At 39.1% G+C, this 17152-nt stretch overlaps 1 protein-coding gene and 1 long non-coding RNA gene across 15 annotated transcripts in view; one reads left to right on the top strand and one right to left on the bottom strand.

The window, feature by feature from the left end:
- Positions 1-357: 357 nt before the first annotated feature.
- LOC141372402 (uncharacterized) lies at positions 358-4960 on the bottom strand. Of its 4 annotated transcripts, none has more exons than XR_012377623.1 (3): positions 4694-4960; positions 3873-4241; positions 358-2530 (listed from the first exon to the last, which is right to left on the bottom strand). It is a non-coding gene; the product is annotated as an uncharacterized lncRNA (long non-coding RNA). The 4 variants fall into 4 exon arrangements; XR_012377620.1 differs by having other exon boundaries at positions 4154-4241; XR_012377622.1 differs by lacking the exon at positions 4694-4960 and adding an exon at positions 4391-4403.
- SPEF2 (sperm flagellar 2) overlaps positions 3828-17152 on the top strand; it is a 173241-nt gene continuing 159916 nt past the window's right edge. For 10 of the 11 annotated variants that reach the window (XR_012377618.1, XR_012377616.1, XR_012377619.1 and 7 more), the window contains exons 1-2: positions 3828-3952; positions 14965-15067. Coding sequence is in view for 7 of the 11 variants with exons in the window: in XM_073891028.1 (XP_073747129.1) it covers positions 3895-3952; positions 14965-15067 (161 nt within the window). In the remaining 4 variants the exon portion in view is untranslated. Of the gene's footprint in view, positions 3953-14321; positions 14451-14964; positions 15068-17152 lie in introns of those variants that run through there. The other variant, XR_012377617.1, reaches the window with a different exon arrangement.

Raw genomic sequence — 17152 nt, 5'->3', positions numbered from 1 at the left:
GAGCCAGGTATGCAATTTCTTGTTTAGTCCTCACAACCCTGTCAAACAAATATTAATGTGCTTATCCTACAAATAAGGAAACTGAGACTCAGAGAAGTTTGTTTTCTTCCAAAGCTGAAGAGCTAGTCAGAGCGAAAGCGGACATCTGGACCCAGGTGTTCTGATTCTAAAGCTTGGGTCAATTATGAAAAATGTTACAATTATTTCCTAAAAGAATAAGGTGTATTCCATTTCAGTACACAGCACAACTTTTCCCAAACCAACTTGTGGGCTCAAAATAACTCTTAATAATCTGCCCTTGACTATTTACAGAGGAGAAATAAAGAATTATAATTAAATGACAGGTAATGCCTTAGTAATTTTTTATTTAGTTTTAAAATTGCTGTAGTAGTTACAATTGGATGCAGGAGCCAAATATTCTAAAAACTTTAATTAAAAAACAATAGGGAAGCCATTTCAGGAACAGATGGGAAACTATTCATGTCTTTAATCATTCCCTCCCCCAACTGATTCCACGTGGGGAACAAACAAGTTATTTATCATATTAACACAAAATACCAACATGGGAGGTGCTAGAAATTTTACCCAGAGCTTGCATTTCAATAGAAAAGAAACAGATTAAATGTTAAACTTGGACTAATAACTAAAGTAGCAATTTCAAGAAAAAAATGAATAGTAAAAGGCAAACATTTAAGTAACAGCTCAAATTTTCACTAATATTTTAATGTCACATCATTTTCAAGTTTGATGCCTTAGGAAGTGAGGAAAATATCATGCCTTTCTTGTGGAATGAAGAACTTCACGTTTTATTTTGTAGTGTCTATCTTCATGTATCTAACTCCTGTATATAAACTTGTTTTCCTAAATATCACATGGGCAGTTTGTGTTGTTTGGTTCTGGGTTCCAAAGACAAACACTACAAATAACCCTTGGAAACAAACAAACAACTGAACAGTTCCTATGGACAGGCACAGAGATATTTGGCTTTGATGTGGGGGTAAACCCCTATCTGTAGGTGGTGCACGAGCTCAGGCATTCTCTTCTGGTGCACCTGTGGAGTTTGATGAACACTCAAAAGCAATTTACTCAGCAATCCAGAAGACATTGTTTTCTATCCTTTAGGTCCGACAGACTGAAATTAAAGCTTGGAACCTGTTATTAAATGTAGCACTAGTCATCAACTTAAATGGGGTGCCTGGGTGGCTCAGTTGGTTAAGTGTCTGACTCTTGATTTTGGTTCTGGTCATGATCTCAGGGTGTGAGATGGAGCCCTGCATCATGCTCCATGTTGGGCCTGGAGCCTGCTTAAGATTCTCTCCCTTCCTCTGCCCCTACAGACACCCTCCCCCTGCCTGCTCTCTCTCTCTCAAATAAATAAATATACTACCAGGATGACAAAAAACACAAGTGCCTCAGCAGTGATTTCTGGGCACCTTTGCACCGTTAGAAATCTTTATTTTATTTTATTTTATTTTATTTTATTTTATTTTATTTTATTATGTTATGTTAGTCACCATACAATACATCATTAATTTCTGATGTAGTGATCCACGATCCATTGTTTTCATATAACACCCAGTGCTCCATGCAGTACATGCCCTCCTTAATACCCATTACTGGGCTAACCCATCCCCCCACCCCCCTCCCCTCTAGAACCCTGTTTGTTTCTCGGAGTCCATAGTCTCTCATGGTTCATCTCTGTCTCCGATTCCCCCCCCTTCATTTTTCCCTTCCTTCTCCTAATGTCCTCCATGCTATTCCTATGTTCCACAAATAAGTGACACCATATGATAATTGACTTTCTCTGCTTGACTTATCTCACTTAGCATAATCTCCTCCAGTCCCATCCATGTTGATGTAAAAGTTGGGCATTCATCCTTTCTGATGGCTGAGTAATACTCCATTGTATATACGGACCACATCTTCTTTATCCGTTCATCTGCTGAAGGGCATCTCGGCTCTTTCCACAGTTTGGCTATTGCGGACATTGCTAGAAATCTTTTCAGAGATGACATGTTTTCAACAGATAAAACTTTATTAGATATATTCCCGTTGCTATAAAGACTTTTACAATCATTTGATCTTCCAAATTTGGACAACTCTAAGGTGAGATCTATCAAGTGTATCAGGCCCCAGTTCTGTTGGTAATAAATCTCCCTCAGAATTTCCATTGTTCCATCGCAGTCATGTCTGCTGTGTTGGGTGTGAGGAAACTCATGGGATGGGAGATCTAAAAGTTAAAGTAAAGTGAAAGGGTATTAAACTTTTAGCCAATCAGGACACATGGATCAATTTCAGATCAATCTTAAGAGACGTTTATTCTAGTAGGTTATCACTGTTATTGAGCATACAGTCTAAAAGAATCATAATTTGGGGCGCTTGGGTGGCTCAGTCGTTAAGCGTCTGCCTTGGCTCAGGTCATGATCCTAGGGTTCTGGGATCGAGCCCCGCATCGGGCTCCCTGCTCGGTGGGGAGCCTGCTTCTCCCTCTCCCATTCTCGCTGTTTGTGTTCCTTCTATCGCTGTGTCTCTGTCAAATAAATAAATAAAATCTTAAAATAAATCATAATTTGATGTATCCAGGCCTTTGAGGGGAAATTCTTTGTGACATACACAAATACACTACTACATATTATTTATCATCCATATAAGATTAAGTATACATAATACAAATGCATATAATTTTTTTATAACTCTATCTAAACTTTAGAAATTGTTAAAGGAAAATTTTTCTCTCCTGTTAAAGACAGTAAGGAAGACTTTATTCAAGGGACCATTGCGAGTGGGTTTTACAACAGGGGCGTGAGTTGGGGCTCCATTCTGAACACAGCAAAGAAAAGTGGGTATTTATAGCCAAGGAGCAGGGCTGGGGTCAGTGGATGGAAAATTTCTAAGAGGAAACATCAGGGCCAAGGGGATTCTGGCTAAACCGACTTGAAGGATTCTTGCTGAAGGCAGGCCAGGGGGAGCAGATATCAAAGGTGAGGGATGCAGAATTTGATCGCTATGGAAGGCGGGGATTCCTTAAACAGACACCGCAGAGCAGGATTCTTGCTAAAACTGAGTAAGGAGGCTAAGCACAGAGCTCCAGATTTGAGCCTCCAGGAGAAGATCCAAACGAGCCTGACTCGGGTTCGCTCAAGGTAAGAGTGTTTGTCAAAATACATTTAAAAATAATTATCTGGAAGGAAAACTTGACTAGAAAATCAGCTCATTAAATATTCACCTCTCAAAACACTGCAGAGATAGGAATTACCCTGTTAGTGCTGCCACCACTAACAACAAAAATTATTGAATGCTTCTGGGTGTCAGGCCCTGTACCAGGTCTGGGACTAAAATATACTTAAGACACAATCTGTCTTGCCAGGTTAGCCACACAACACAGCAATCAGAACAGGTAATTTGTAAATCATTTACAAAACGGCTGCCGTTAGAGAGTTTCTGTAGATTCCCTTAAAGGACAAGGGAGAAAATCCCCCTTCAATCAAGACTCCTGCTTTCTTTTTCTGCCCGTCCGAGAAGCCCCCGCTCAAGGCCGTGGCCTCCCGGCCTCGTTCCCTCGGCCCACCCACCATTGCTCGCCCACCTCTCAGCCCCTCTTCCCGGTCCCCGCTGCCACCACCACCGCGGGGGCCCCGGCGCCTGCGCACGTTTCGAGCTCACCCGCCGGCAGGGGGCAGGCTACGGTTTTCCGTCCTCCGCGCCTGGACTCTGGCGCCCCTCTTGCCCCAGCCTTCCCCCCCCCCCCCCCCCCGCCCCCCCCCGCCACAGGCTCCGGCCTGGTTACGCTTCCTTAGCAACGAGTTGCCTTTGGCAACAGGAGGACGCGGAGCCCTCGGCTGGGTTTCCCGCGCCTTCCTACACCTGCTTACCGTAGAAGGCGCAGGCCGAACCATGTCGGAGATTCTGTGCCAGTGGCTCAACCAGGAGGTGAAGGTGTCCCAGACCGTGAGTGAGTGACACGGCCCGGGGAGAGCGGGCTAGGGGCGAGCGGGGCGCAGAGCCCCAGGGCGCGGCGTGCGGATGGAAGGTGGCGGGGAAGGCGCGAGCTGTGCAGGTCAGGTGCCTGCGGGGCCCGACAGCGCCCCAGGCCCGTCAGGTGACCCCAGTCACCTTGGCTTCTCCCATCCCCATCCTGCCGCTCCCGAGTTACCCATCGTCACGGTGGGCCCAAGCCCGCAGTTTCTGATCTACGGTGCGGTTCTAAGCCATCAGAGGGTTTAGGGAGGTATCCTTCGTTCCTATGGAGAGAAGAATTTGCTGGACTCAATAATCTGGCCGTGACATTATTCCGTTCACATCCTTAGAAGCATGGTAGGCTGGCAAGCCAATGAAATATGAAGCCTTAAAGCCAACTATTAGATGTGTGCCCCTGGACAAGTTACAATACCTTCTCTGAGTGTGTTTCCTCCAGTGTAAAATAGATCCGATCACACTCTTCGTACCTACCCACCTAGCGGCGGGGGGGAGGGGGGGTGAAACGAGTTAATGCAGCAGTTTTAGCTCAAATTTTACAAACATTAGCTATTTCCGACCACTCTTCACTCTTGACTAAAGCTGCCCATATTCACTAATCTGATTTTATCGCAGCCGTCCAAAGTTTCTAACTCCCACAACCACAGAGGCAATTGTACGTGCTGGCAATTTCTAGGGCAGCCGAGTAATTCCAGCAGAGCACTATCCTCCCGCTCACCTTCTTTCTGTTGTTTCTTCAGCACTTCCTTTTCCAGCTGGTATAGTTTTTGCTCAAGGCAAGAGATTTTCAGCCCAAATCATTTCAGTCTGTTTTTGCAGAAGCACCCTTGCATAACGCCAAGTTGCTACCAGAGGGGCAATAGTGCCTACCCGACCTTAGGTCAACCATAGAATTTGCTAGACTAGTAGTGTTTCTGAAGCAGCAAGATATTCGTCATCAGCATTAGGCTCCTTAATGTTGGAGCACCTCCAGTTGGATTTCTTGAGGCATAAACCCTAGACTTTTTCTTTGCCAAACCACACCCCACACACTCCCTGGGAACTGCAATATATTCTTTCACAGGATTCTATGATCATCCCATTTTGTCACTGTTTCTCACCTAAAATATGATGCTGATCACAGCACAATGTTTAGCACTTTTTTTAATTCCCTTTTTACCAGCGGAGCCAAAATGCAATATAATTCCCTTAAGTTACACTCTTCCAAAGAAAAGCAGTTACGGGTTGCTGAGTTTAATTTGGTTCATTTACTTGATTAGTAAAAAAAAAAACACACCCTTTGGTCAAGTCCCCAAGACTCTATTGCATATTGAAACACTTTTGAGAAAAGTAAATAAAATTAATAAGAAACATAACAACAGCAGTATGCCATTGTAATTGTATTAGTTGTAATTATAATTGTAATTAGTTTTGGGGATTTTGGTTTTGAGAGGAAGAGGAAGAATTACTTCTTTCTGTGAAGATTAAAAGACTGGAGACATTTTAAGTAAGAATTTTAACAACATAATCTATTAATGGAAAATTCCGGGTGTCTGCTTCCCTGAAGTTGTTAGCAGAGATGGCTGCAATATTCTGCATCCCCTTCATTAGGAATACATATTTATTTCTTGATCCTAACTGCTAACCAGAGTCTAAAGAGACAGTCCCTGATATAACCAGATTCCATATTGTAAAAGGCTTTTCAGATTATAGGAATCATACTCAGATACGTTTGGAAACAAACAAGATAGAATTTGTGCACCTGAGGAAGCCCACTGCCAGTTGTTGATTCTGGTCATTAGATAAGACATTTTATGGTGTATTGTGGAAAGCTCAGAACTGTTCAGAGGAACTATCATGGAAGGACTATACACGGCAACCTCTGGAGAAAGTAATATAGCAACTTTCTCTATAAGGGCCCTGTTAAGAGGAAGGATTTGGAAACCAGACTACCTGGGTTGAAATCACTTATCCATCACTTACTTGCTGGTGACCTTGGGCAATTTATTTACCTAAGTTTCATGATACTCAAAATAGGAGTAATAATAATAGCTCATCGAGTTGTGTCAAGATTAAATGAGATAATAAATGTAGAGCATTTAGAATAATGCTTGGGACATAATAAATGCTAAATCTCACTTTTCAGAAGCTATCATACTATACAATAAAATCACCAGTATGTCAGGATATTTGAACAAGGATGTTTATTGCTACATGGATTGTAGGGATAAAATCAAAAAAATGGAAAACAATCTAGATATGCTTCAGTAGTAGCATACTTGGATAAATGAGGCTGTACCCGTGCTATGGATTGTTATGCAGTTATTAGAACGAATGAGTGAGTGCTATAACTTTTGACCTACAGGATATTCACGTATTTCTGTCAAGTAGAAAATAAAAGTTATAGCTTACTGTGATGAATATAATTCCATTTTTGTACCAACTAGGAAATACAGATACACACACACACACACACACACACACATCTATCTGTTTATATTAGCACAGAGAGATATGTGGAGAGACATATACATGAATCTTCATGTTGTCTGTTTTTGTAAGCGTAGAGAAAAGTGTGGGAGGATATAAACTAGTGTATTGATATTGGTTACCCCAGGAAAGGAGAAGATTGCTGGCTTTTCTTTATACATCAGTGTTACTTGGCTTGTTGCTTGCATTGCCTTCATATTTTGAAAGGAAAATTCAACATAGCATTACCAACAGAAAATCAAAAAAGATCAAACTTCATATGACAAGTTAGGAGAAAAAGATGTTTACCATCTTTTAACTGAAATTAGTAACATCTTCTAATAAGGTATTAGGGAGGATTACATAAGAATTATTTTCTTAAATGAATTTTATAAATGAAAAAATAATAAAAAATAATAAACAAAAATATCATTAGACACTTAGGCACTTATACCAGACCCTGTGCTAAGCTCTTTACATAGGTTTTTGTTTGTTTGTTTTTGAATTCCAAAGGAAGGCCCTAGGAGGCATTGTTCCAGCTGTAAAGATGAGTAAAAGAAGCTAAGATGCTTGGTTATTTGTTCAGGATCACAAATCTGGTGGATCCTATAGCTAGAATTTGAAGCTAGATCTTTGACTTGTGCTCTTATGCAGTATATTGTATATTGCAATTTACAGTGAGGGAATATACTTTTTTAAAACCTCAACTTTCTCAAGTGTATTCATTTGAGCTCCCTTTATAAGGATTACTGTTCAGTTTGAAGTTCTAAGAAGTACACAAATTCAACCACCCAGGCATGTTCTAACTAACTTCGCAAGGTATAACCTAATTCCCAGATGGGTAAATGGCAAAGTGGATTTATTAGCGTTGGTTTAGAAGCGGTTCAGTCCATATGTTGCTTGCTAGGACAAAGAAAACAATGAGAATGCCAAATGAGTGCATTTACACTGTCTTGGTGAGGCTGGGTAATGGTTCAGTCATTGGCAAGGCAGCTAAAGCTGATTGATTTCTGCATTATTCTGAAAGGTAGAAGTCAGTTTGGATAAAGCCTACTATATTGAATTTCCTGTTGCCTGGACTACCCTGAGTGTCAGCAATAAAGAAAACAAATTCCAATGATCCTCAATTAAGAATCGTCTCCCTCCACTTAATGAGGTTTCTGGGAGTCACCAGAGACTTGATTAGTCTCAACATATGAAGATTCAAAGCTTTATTACCAAAGCTAAGGATCTCCAGTGAGTTTAATTTAACTAGACCATTTCTCCTAGAGAATGGTGCTTAGATGTATATGGTAATAAAATGTCTTGGAATACAAAAAGTTACTCAACACAAAATTACATCTGAAATTCAAGCAGTTGTTTTTAAGCAGTTGTTTCTATAATGAAAAAAAAAAGTAATGTAGAGTAATGTTACTAAAAGATTTGCTGTAAAATTCTTTAGGAGCTCTCAGTTATTTTCAAGAATAAGCATTGCCTCTGTTTTACAAAACTCTTATGAATTCACTATAGGAGGAAACTAGCAATGGAATGTCATAACTGAACATTCTCCAAGAATGAGTGGAAACATTTGAATTCTATGTATTGTACAGATCAGATCTTTTGTAAACATGGGTATATACAAGATAATCCATATTCTTTTGGATTCTGGGTGTGGTTATATTGAAAATTGTAAATATCTTATTATGCATATTTTAATTTTTTCAAAAATCTTAAACATTGTTGTCAATAATAACAGAGGTGTAACAAAAAGAAAATTGGATTTGGGACAGTTAAGTTTCTCTATCAATTTTGTAGCATCTGAAATATAAATAATTGTCTTTAGGTCCCACTTTTATGCCCCGAGAAGTAAGAATAATAGTGGTTCTAGTTTCAGTTATGGAATGAATGAGTCATGGGGATGAAAGGTACAACATAGAGAAAATAGTCAATGGTATTTTTTTTTAAAGATTTTATTTATTTGTTTGACAGAGACAGACACAGCGAGAGAGGGAACACAAGCAGGGGGAGTGGGGGAGGGAGAAGCAGGCTTCCCGCTGGGCAGGGAGCCCGATGCAGGACTCGATCCCAGGACCCTGGGATCATGACCTGAGCCGAAGGCAGACGCTTAACGACTGAGCCACGCAGGCGCCCTTATCAATGGTGTGATGACACCAGTGATGTGTGGTGACAGCTGGTAGCTACCAGTGATGTGTGGTGACAGCTGGTAGCTACACTTGGGGTGAGTCCGGCATAAGGCATAAAGTTGGCAGATCATTATGTTGTGCACCTGAAACTAATGTAACATTGTGTGTCAACTACACTTCAGCTGAAAACCGGAAAAAAATTTTCTATGTTTGGAAGGATCTGAAATGAGATTGGAAATGGAAAACACCTACCACAGCGCCTAACATCTAAACTAGATCTAGACACTCAATGAATATTATTTCAACTTTTCTTCTGTCTCTTACTTTAGGATAATGCCTACTATCACGCCTGTCCTATAATAGGTATTTAGTAACTAATTGTTTATTACATGAGAGTGTGCCAGTGAGGCAAAGTATTATTTTAGGCTGAACTTTATGGATTTGTTCCTCTTGAGAAGGTCACCCTGAGTACTTTGATCCCCATCTTTGTGATTTCAGAAGCTCTGTTTTATTACTTTAAGCAATTTTTTAGGAATTGTTTCATACTAACTGAGATTACATTTTGATTTTATAAATCAGGATACCCATTTATCCTGAGGAAAAAAATAGCAAAATAACTCATACTGGCAATTGTACGTGATGCCTCATTTTGATGGGCTGATACACTCAGAAGAAGATCAAATTTATGTCAGATTTGTCATTGATAATCAGAAATTAGATGTTACCAAAAGAACCTTCAAATCAACTAATATTTGATGTGTTTTACTTCTCTGCTCTAGAGATATATATTTTTTAAAGATTTTATTTATTTATTTGAGAGAGAGAGAATGAGAGATAGAGAGCACGAGAGGGAAGAGGGTCAGAGGGAGAAGCAGATTCCCTGCTGAGCAGGGAGCCCGATGTGGGACTCGATCCCGGGACTCCAGGATCATGACCTGAGCCGAAGGCAGTCGCTTAACCAACTGAGCCACCCAGGCGCCCTAGAGATATTTTTATCTATGTAGCTGTGATAGGTTCATAGTTCACAGTTCATAGCTTAAAGCTCACAATAGGTAAATTGCTTCATTCTTGCATAGATTATTTCTTAAAGCTCACAATTTACCTATCTAAATTTTTTACACATCAGGTAGCTAATAATCTCGGGATATATTAATTAACCTTATTCAGAATAGAGATTGGCTAACATAGTAATAATAAAAAAGAAATAATCTATGCTCCTTGTTAATTTTGTTTTACAAGTGGGTTTCCATAGGTGGCTAATTTTATCCTTTTATATTAAATCTTAGTAGTTTTTTTAGAGAGTCATATTTTCTATTTGTACCAAATTTTAGGGACATTCTTTATTTGGGCCCTCTTGTGCACTAATTATACTTTGTTGATTAGGTCTTATGTCCAGACCTTTCAAAAGCATCAAATTTTATTTTGAGAAACACAACAGAGATGGTAAAGTATCCTACTGAATGTTTATTTATATATAATATTTTATAATGTATTATGGTGACCTGTTATTGGCCTGTGACCTTACCATATTCTAGACTCATAACTTTAGATAGGGAAAAGAATCTTAGACATCATTTAATTCTTCTTTGGCATATGAGGTAATTAAATCAGATGTGTTTAGAGATTTGTTTAGGGTTTTACAGCTAGGTAGTGGCAAGTTACCAGTAGATTCTGGGCCTGCTCACTTTTACTTCATTCCTCATTTAACCTGGTGTCATTAAACCACACATTTTCCTCCCTCAGAGTCCTTAGGAAATATATTGTTTCTCATAATACAACAGATTTTGGTATTTCCTGGCCAGCTCAGCAGCATTTTCCTTGATGAGAATTTGGCTTCCGTTGCCTAAAAATTGAGACACCATATCTAATAACAGAAGGCTGTTGTGTAAATTAATGTCAACATTTTTAAGATATGAAATCCCAAGAAAAGAATGCCACCCAATGTTTTACCCATCAAAGAAAATTAGAATGATATAGAGTTTTTGTTTCACGTAGTACATGTTGAGAATTATGCTAATGTCTTCAAAGGAGAGAGTTGATCATCCTGTTGTTATACTGGAGGAAAATAAATTTTCAATGTCCTCCAGCCAGAGACCACAGGACACACACCCATCATTGAACAAAGTTGGGTTTATTGACTCGTGGCCAACAAGAGAAAACACATACCGTGGGGAGCCACGGGTCGTTCAGTAAGCGGGTGTTAGAAAGGACTTAAAGCACCTAGGCTTGTGTTAGGTGTTTTTTGAGGAGGGTTCAAGGACGCAGTGCTTTGCTCTGAACTGGACCATGCCAAAAAGCATAGGCAACTCTACAACTGGGTATTTCAGTTAGTCTTATCTAGGAAGTGGAGAGAATAAAGCAAGACAAAGCCATGATTAGTAAAAAAGCAGCAAACACTCATACTGGCTACAATAGGGGCATTTCTGAGTTTTGGACAGTACTGCTTGGGTCTGACTACAGAATGATTACAAAGGAATTTTGTTTTTGTCTCGATCTATCAGGGTCACAGCGTGGCCTTGTCTGGTGTTGGCATGCTATGAAATTGATTATGTTCAGCATGAGAATGCCAAGGCCTAGCTTGTGAATGCCAGGCCAACTCCTAGGAACACCAAGGCCTGATGGGGCCAGGTCAGTGCCAAGCTATCAGCAGCTGCTTTTCTCTCTCTCAAATGGAAGTAAATTCGTTTGGCTTTTCAAACGCGGTGGATAATGCAGACTAGATCTTTGCTTTTCTAGTAAAGGAAGAGTGAAGACCACTAAGCATAGAATGTATAGGTCTATAGACCCTTATTTATAATTCCGTAATTCAAGTATCTCTTTATTCATTTGGTGGCAGAACTTAACCAGAAATGCTGTCATGCTGTTTAGTCATTATTTCTTCCATTGAAATGTTTTGCTGTAGGAATCAACTATGTTTGATTACACGTACTTCTGATGGGAGTGATATACCTGGTCTGGACCTAAGGGGAGTGGGGAGCTTGTACTTGACTTTAAAGACAATGTCAAATATTTGCCCTCTTTGTATTGAATTACTTTTTAAATAAGGATGTCTGTACTGTAGTCATTGAGCTTAGAGATTATGTAATTAATATGACATGTTATCTTAAATTGGGAAGCACTGATAATAACAATAAAAATTTGTCACTGAGCACTTAACTATACGCCAGGAATTATGCTAAGCATTTACATGCAATATCTCCTTTAATTCTCAAACCAACTCTTACGAGGTAGAACGCATCACTCTCCCTCTTTTCAAGACAAGAAACTGAGACTTTTATAATTGCCCAAAATCCAGCGCCTTGTAAATGAACAAGGAGTCAAACCCAGAGAATCTTTCTCCAGAGACTTTGATTTCCTTCTTACCATAATTTTGGAATACAGAAGGCTCATCTCCTTTATGTGCTTTCCCCAACTGGCTCAGGGTCATTTTGGTGGGAAGCACACGGGCCATTTCATTTGTTGTATCCTTCCTCATACAGACCTTCCAGAAAGGCCCACATGAAAGATTTCAGCAAAAGAAAACCATTGTGATAGGGATCAGGCATGCAGTGTGGAAAATCGGAGGCAGGGTTGAGTTGTTGCTGAATGACCCGGTCCCAGATGTAAATGACTTTAGAGCTCAGGATGCAGAATATCACTGGGCTCCCACGGTTTATTTATTTCTCAGATTATTCATTGATCTTGTCCTAGAGTCAACCTGCCTCTTCTTTCCCACAGGAAATTCCAGTTGTTAGTGCAAATGAACTTACAGAGGTGGCCATCGTGGAATTAGTCATGGTCGCCAGGAACATATACTGGGAAGAAAAAATATAACAAACCAAAGGGCAAGAATAAACCTTCTTTTGCTTTTTTCTTTTTTTCCTTGTTGTTTCTTTCCCACACCTCTCCCCCTTTCTTTTTCTTTCTCTTTCTCTCTAGCTTCCTCTCTGTCTTCTCGTACTTTTTAATCTGTATATTCCTAGCTAATATATGTTCTCCTCATCATCTTTCCTGTCTAATTTCTTGCAGGTAGTCATCTTTTCCTCTTCTTTTATTTTTTTCTACATGTTTTCGCATTTGCTCTTATTCTTCACTCACCGTTCTCTTTTCTGCTTATGCAGCACGCAGTAATTCTGAAGTGTCCTATGCATACAAACCTGCAGACAGATGTTTTTGTACTTGTTTGTTGGTAGTAAACTATTTGACAATGAAATAAGAAGTGTTTAATGTTCTTTATTCTTTATACCCACAAATGCCTCTATTTTACTCATTTCAGAATTGCCTTATTAATAGGTAATGCATTTCAAAGGCAATGGATTATGATTTTATTTTTCTGTGACCTTTGTCTAACAAACAGTTTACTAAAGGCCATTTGCCTACTACATTGAGTGTGACAGAACAGGATACAGATATTCCCCGGTTCTTCATGGACTAGACCTCAGGCATTCAGTCTAAGGAACAGTGGACATAGTGCAAAATCCAGAGGGAGGAAGAGAAGGAATGCAAACTACCTGAAGGTGATGGAGCAACAGCTGCTGAATGCAAAGCAAGAGTCTTTAGACTATAAATAGATACCCATAGTCTGACAATGGCTGTATTTCCAATGGCTCCTCAGAAAACTAAGAGGAAAATAAGGGTGGACTAGGAAGAGAGAAAGGGGGAAATAAACAACCCAGAAAGAAGGAAGCAATGACAGAAGAGGTGCAGGATGCAGCGAGAGCATTCCAGATGGCACAGTAAGGACAGTGATGGCAGCCAAGACCAGGTGACAGCATTGGTGGCCAATAGTGTCAGGTCTTTGAGGAAAGGAGGAAGCAGCAATGACTCAGGAGGAGGAGATAGCACACCTCTGCCCTTTGGTCGTGGAAGGAGCCATATGGGTTTCAGTTGCTTCAAATACTACTACTGTCTGATGCCAGAAGACAGAGTCAATAGATTCTGATGCCGGATGATTCTGGAGTTCACCCTAAGTAGATAGAATCAATGGGCATAGTTGACATCATTTTTAACTACTTTATTATATATTGATTCAACCTGAGAATTGGGGTATTATTAAGAGTATAAAATATTTTGAGAACAAATATTAGGAGAGCTTTGGGCAAAATTGTGGGCTGGTGTCAGATATGCAAGAGTTTTGTTCTTATGAGAACGTGTAGTATGCTGAGTAAGGCCTCTGGGCAGTGGCCTTGTGGAGCGACTCACATCATCACCCCCCCACCCCACCCCCACCCCCGGAACCACACACCAAGTTCCATTTCTACAAATCAGGAAGAGATGTTATTTCTACATAATCAATTAGCCACCTTATTACTGGTCAAATAGATAAAAGAGAACAATCTGGTATAAATGAGCTTGCGATACCTCAGTGATATTTAGTGCTTGGACTGCTGTTGCCTAAAGGACCCTGATAGAAGCAAGTTGAAGGTTTTGGGAGGATTTTGAAATCATTTGAGAAATGATAGCATAATTTATTTTGTGTATCAACTTTGCATATCATCCTTGAATAACATGTAACCTGATATTCTTCACTTTATAAGAAAAATAGAAGTGACCCACCACTAAGGACATTTTTTAAAAAGCAAATTTTATTAACACATTTTTTTCTGCACTATCATTATGTGCTTACTCTGTGGCAGGTATGGTACCAAGCAATTCTCATATATATTACCTCTAATCTTGAAAATAGCTCTTCAGGAGAGGTAGAGATACGGTTATCTCTGTTGTAGAGATGAGGAGACGGGAACTCAGGGAGGTTAACAGCTTGCCGGAGGTTGCACAACTAGTAAGAGGCAGAGTCAAGATTCCAATGCAGATGTCCCTGGCTCCAAACTCTGTTTTCCTCTTGGCTGTCTCTGTCATTGAGCGGGACAAAAACTAGATCACAGTAACCTCTGGAACTACCAAGGGAAAGCCTGATTATGCTCAGTAGGTTGTTTTTTTTTTTTTTGAGAAGGTGCAGATAGATGGTTTTTGTAAAATTTCCACTGTAAAAAGGTTAAAATAAAGTCTTAAAGTTTACTAAAGTTAGATTGCACCTCACTTGGCTAGAATATGCTATCATCATCCATAGATTGCATTGATAACTAAGGTATTAGAGTGTAATTTTGTAAAATAAATTGAAGGCTTGACTTCAGGTCTAAGGTTTAGATAAATTTTATTGGTTGTATTTTGTTTAATTTGGCCAAAAGTTGTGTTTCTTTCAAAATTTCTTGTATCTTCACATATCGATTTATATTTATTTAAGGATCTTTATAAGACATATCTATTAAACTTCAGTCTTTTTATTTGATTATTAAAGGATGTTTCTAGAAGTATTTCCATGGCATTTTGAGTTCAAGCTATGGTATGGAGTTTTACTCTATGCATATAAAATGAAAATAATTGTGCTCTGTATGGAACATTATAATTTACTTCTTTATCTTTATGTTTCAAAATTCAGGTCCCAAGTCATTTGCAAAGTCATTTTCCAGCGGTTATCTAATTGGAGAAATTCTGCACAAGTTTGAACTTCAGGGTGATTTTTCAGAATTTTCAGAAAGCAGGTTAGTGAGATAAATTCTTTCCTAAGAAGGGTCAATTCCTTTGGCATTTGGATGGCTTTAGCTCCCAAAGTTAAAGGATAGTGAGCTACAACTTTGTTAATTGGTTCTTCTTTCTTTTAAGAGAAATGAAGCAACTTATAGTATCCTGGCTAAAAACAAAAACAAAAACAAAAAAAACCCCAAAAAACCCTGTAATATTTTTTGTTTATAGCAGCTATGTTGAGATCTGATTCACAGACCATGATTTACCAGTTTAAAGCGTACAGTTCAGTGGTTTTAAACATATTTACATATTTAGTATATTCATAACCATCACCACTAACCACCTGACCCCTGGTACCCACTTATCTATTTTCTGTCTCTATGGATTTGCCTATTTTATACATTTCATATCAGTGGGATCGTACAATATGTGTATTTTGTGATTAGCTCCTTCCGCTTAAGATAATGTTTTCAGGGTTTATCCATATTATAGCATGTATCAGTACTTCTTAATTCCTGTTTATTTGCTGAATAATTTCAATTGGATATATTACATTTCATTTATCGATTCATTAATTGGTGGATACGAGTTATTAGTTATTATGAACAGCACTGCTATGAACATTGTGTTTTTACATGGAAATGTTTTCATTCCTCTTGGGTGTATACCTAGGAGTGAAATTGTTGGGTTACATGATCTATGTTTACAATTTTGAGGAACACCCAAATTGCTTTCCAAAGTGCCCATTATCATTTACATTCACGCTAGTAATGTAAGGTTTCATTTTTCCACATCCTCACCCATACTTGTTACGGTCTTTTTGATTATAGTTGTCTAGTCAGTATGAGGCAGTATCTCTTGTGATTTTGATTTGCATTTCCCGAATGAGTAATGATGGTAAGCATCTTTTCATGTGCTTATTAGTCATTTGTATAGCTTCACTGGTGAAATGTTCATGCAATCCTTGCCTATTTTCTTTTAAATTTTATTTTTTAAAGCAGTTTCAGATTGATAGAAAAATTGAGAAGAAAGCATAGAGATTCCCTATTAACCCCCTGCCCTGACACATTCATAGCCTCCTCCAGTACCCACTCCCCAACCAGAGCGCTGCATCTGTTACAGCTGATGAACCTATAATGATACATGTTTACTCAAGTAAATAGTTTACATTAGGGTTCATTCTCGGGGTCATACATAATGTGGGTTTGGACAAATGGAGAATGACTTGTTTCTACCATTACGGTATCATACATAGTATTTTCACTGCCCGAAATCCTCTACGCTCCATCAGTCATCCTCCCTTACCCCAACCCTGGCAACCACTGATTTTTTTTTTTTTTTTTTTTACTATCTTCATAGTTTGCCTCTTCTAGGGTGTCGTATAGTTGGAACTTCTGGCTTCTTTCACTTAGAAATATGCGTTTAAGTTTCCTCCATGTCTTCTCATGGCTTGGTAGCTCATTTCTTTTTAGCACTGAATAGTATTTCATTGTCTGGATGTACCACAGTTTATTTATCCATTCACGTGCTGAAGGACATCTTGGTTGCTTCCAAGTTCTGGCAATCATAAATAAAGCTGCTGTAAACATCCATGTGCAGGTTTTGTATGGACATAAAATTTCAGGTCCTTTGGGTAAATAATAGGGGGCACAATTGTTGGGTCATATGGTAAAAGTATATTTAGTTTTGTGGGGAAACCACCAAACTGTCTTCCAAAGTGGCTATACCATTTTGCATTCCTCCCTGCAATGAATGAGAGTTCTTGTTGCTTCATGTCCTCGTCAGCATTTAGTGTTGTCAGTGTTTTGGATTTTGGCCATTCTAATAGAAGTATAGTGGTATCTCGTTGTTTTAAGTTACAGTTCTTGAAAGTTGCGGAGTATGTTTGTGTGTGGATTCCTTGTGCTCCAAGCATTGTCCCTGGCCTATAGCTGGCACACAGTTATGTTTCTTTATTGAATAAATGAATGATGTCAGAAAGTATACCTGTTTAGAAAACTTAAAGCACCATTCTGACCAGATGATGTATGTAGTATTTCAGGTATACTAAATTAACTTTTGTCAGCAGGGCCATAGAGACCCTTTGTGTTAAATGGAAAAAG

This window comes from Callorhinus ursinus, unplaced genomic scaffold (assembly GCF_003265705.2).
Source record: "Callorhinus ursinus isolate GAN/ISIS: 27379988/994484 unplaced genomic scaffold, GSC_fseal_2.0 scaffold3, whole genome shotgun sequence".
Classification (NCBI taxonomy): domain Eukaryota; kingdom Metazoa; phylum Chordata; class Mammalia; order Carnivora; family Otariidae; genus Callorhinus; species Callorhinus ursinus.
The sequence above is the reverse complement of the archived record's forward strand: the minus strand, read 5'-3'. Positions and strand labels throughout refer to the sequence as shown.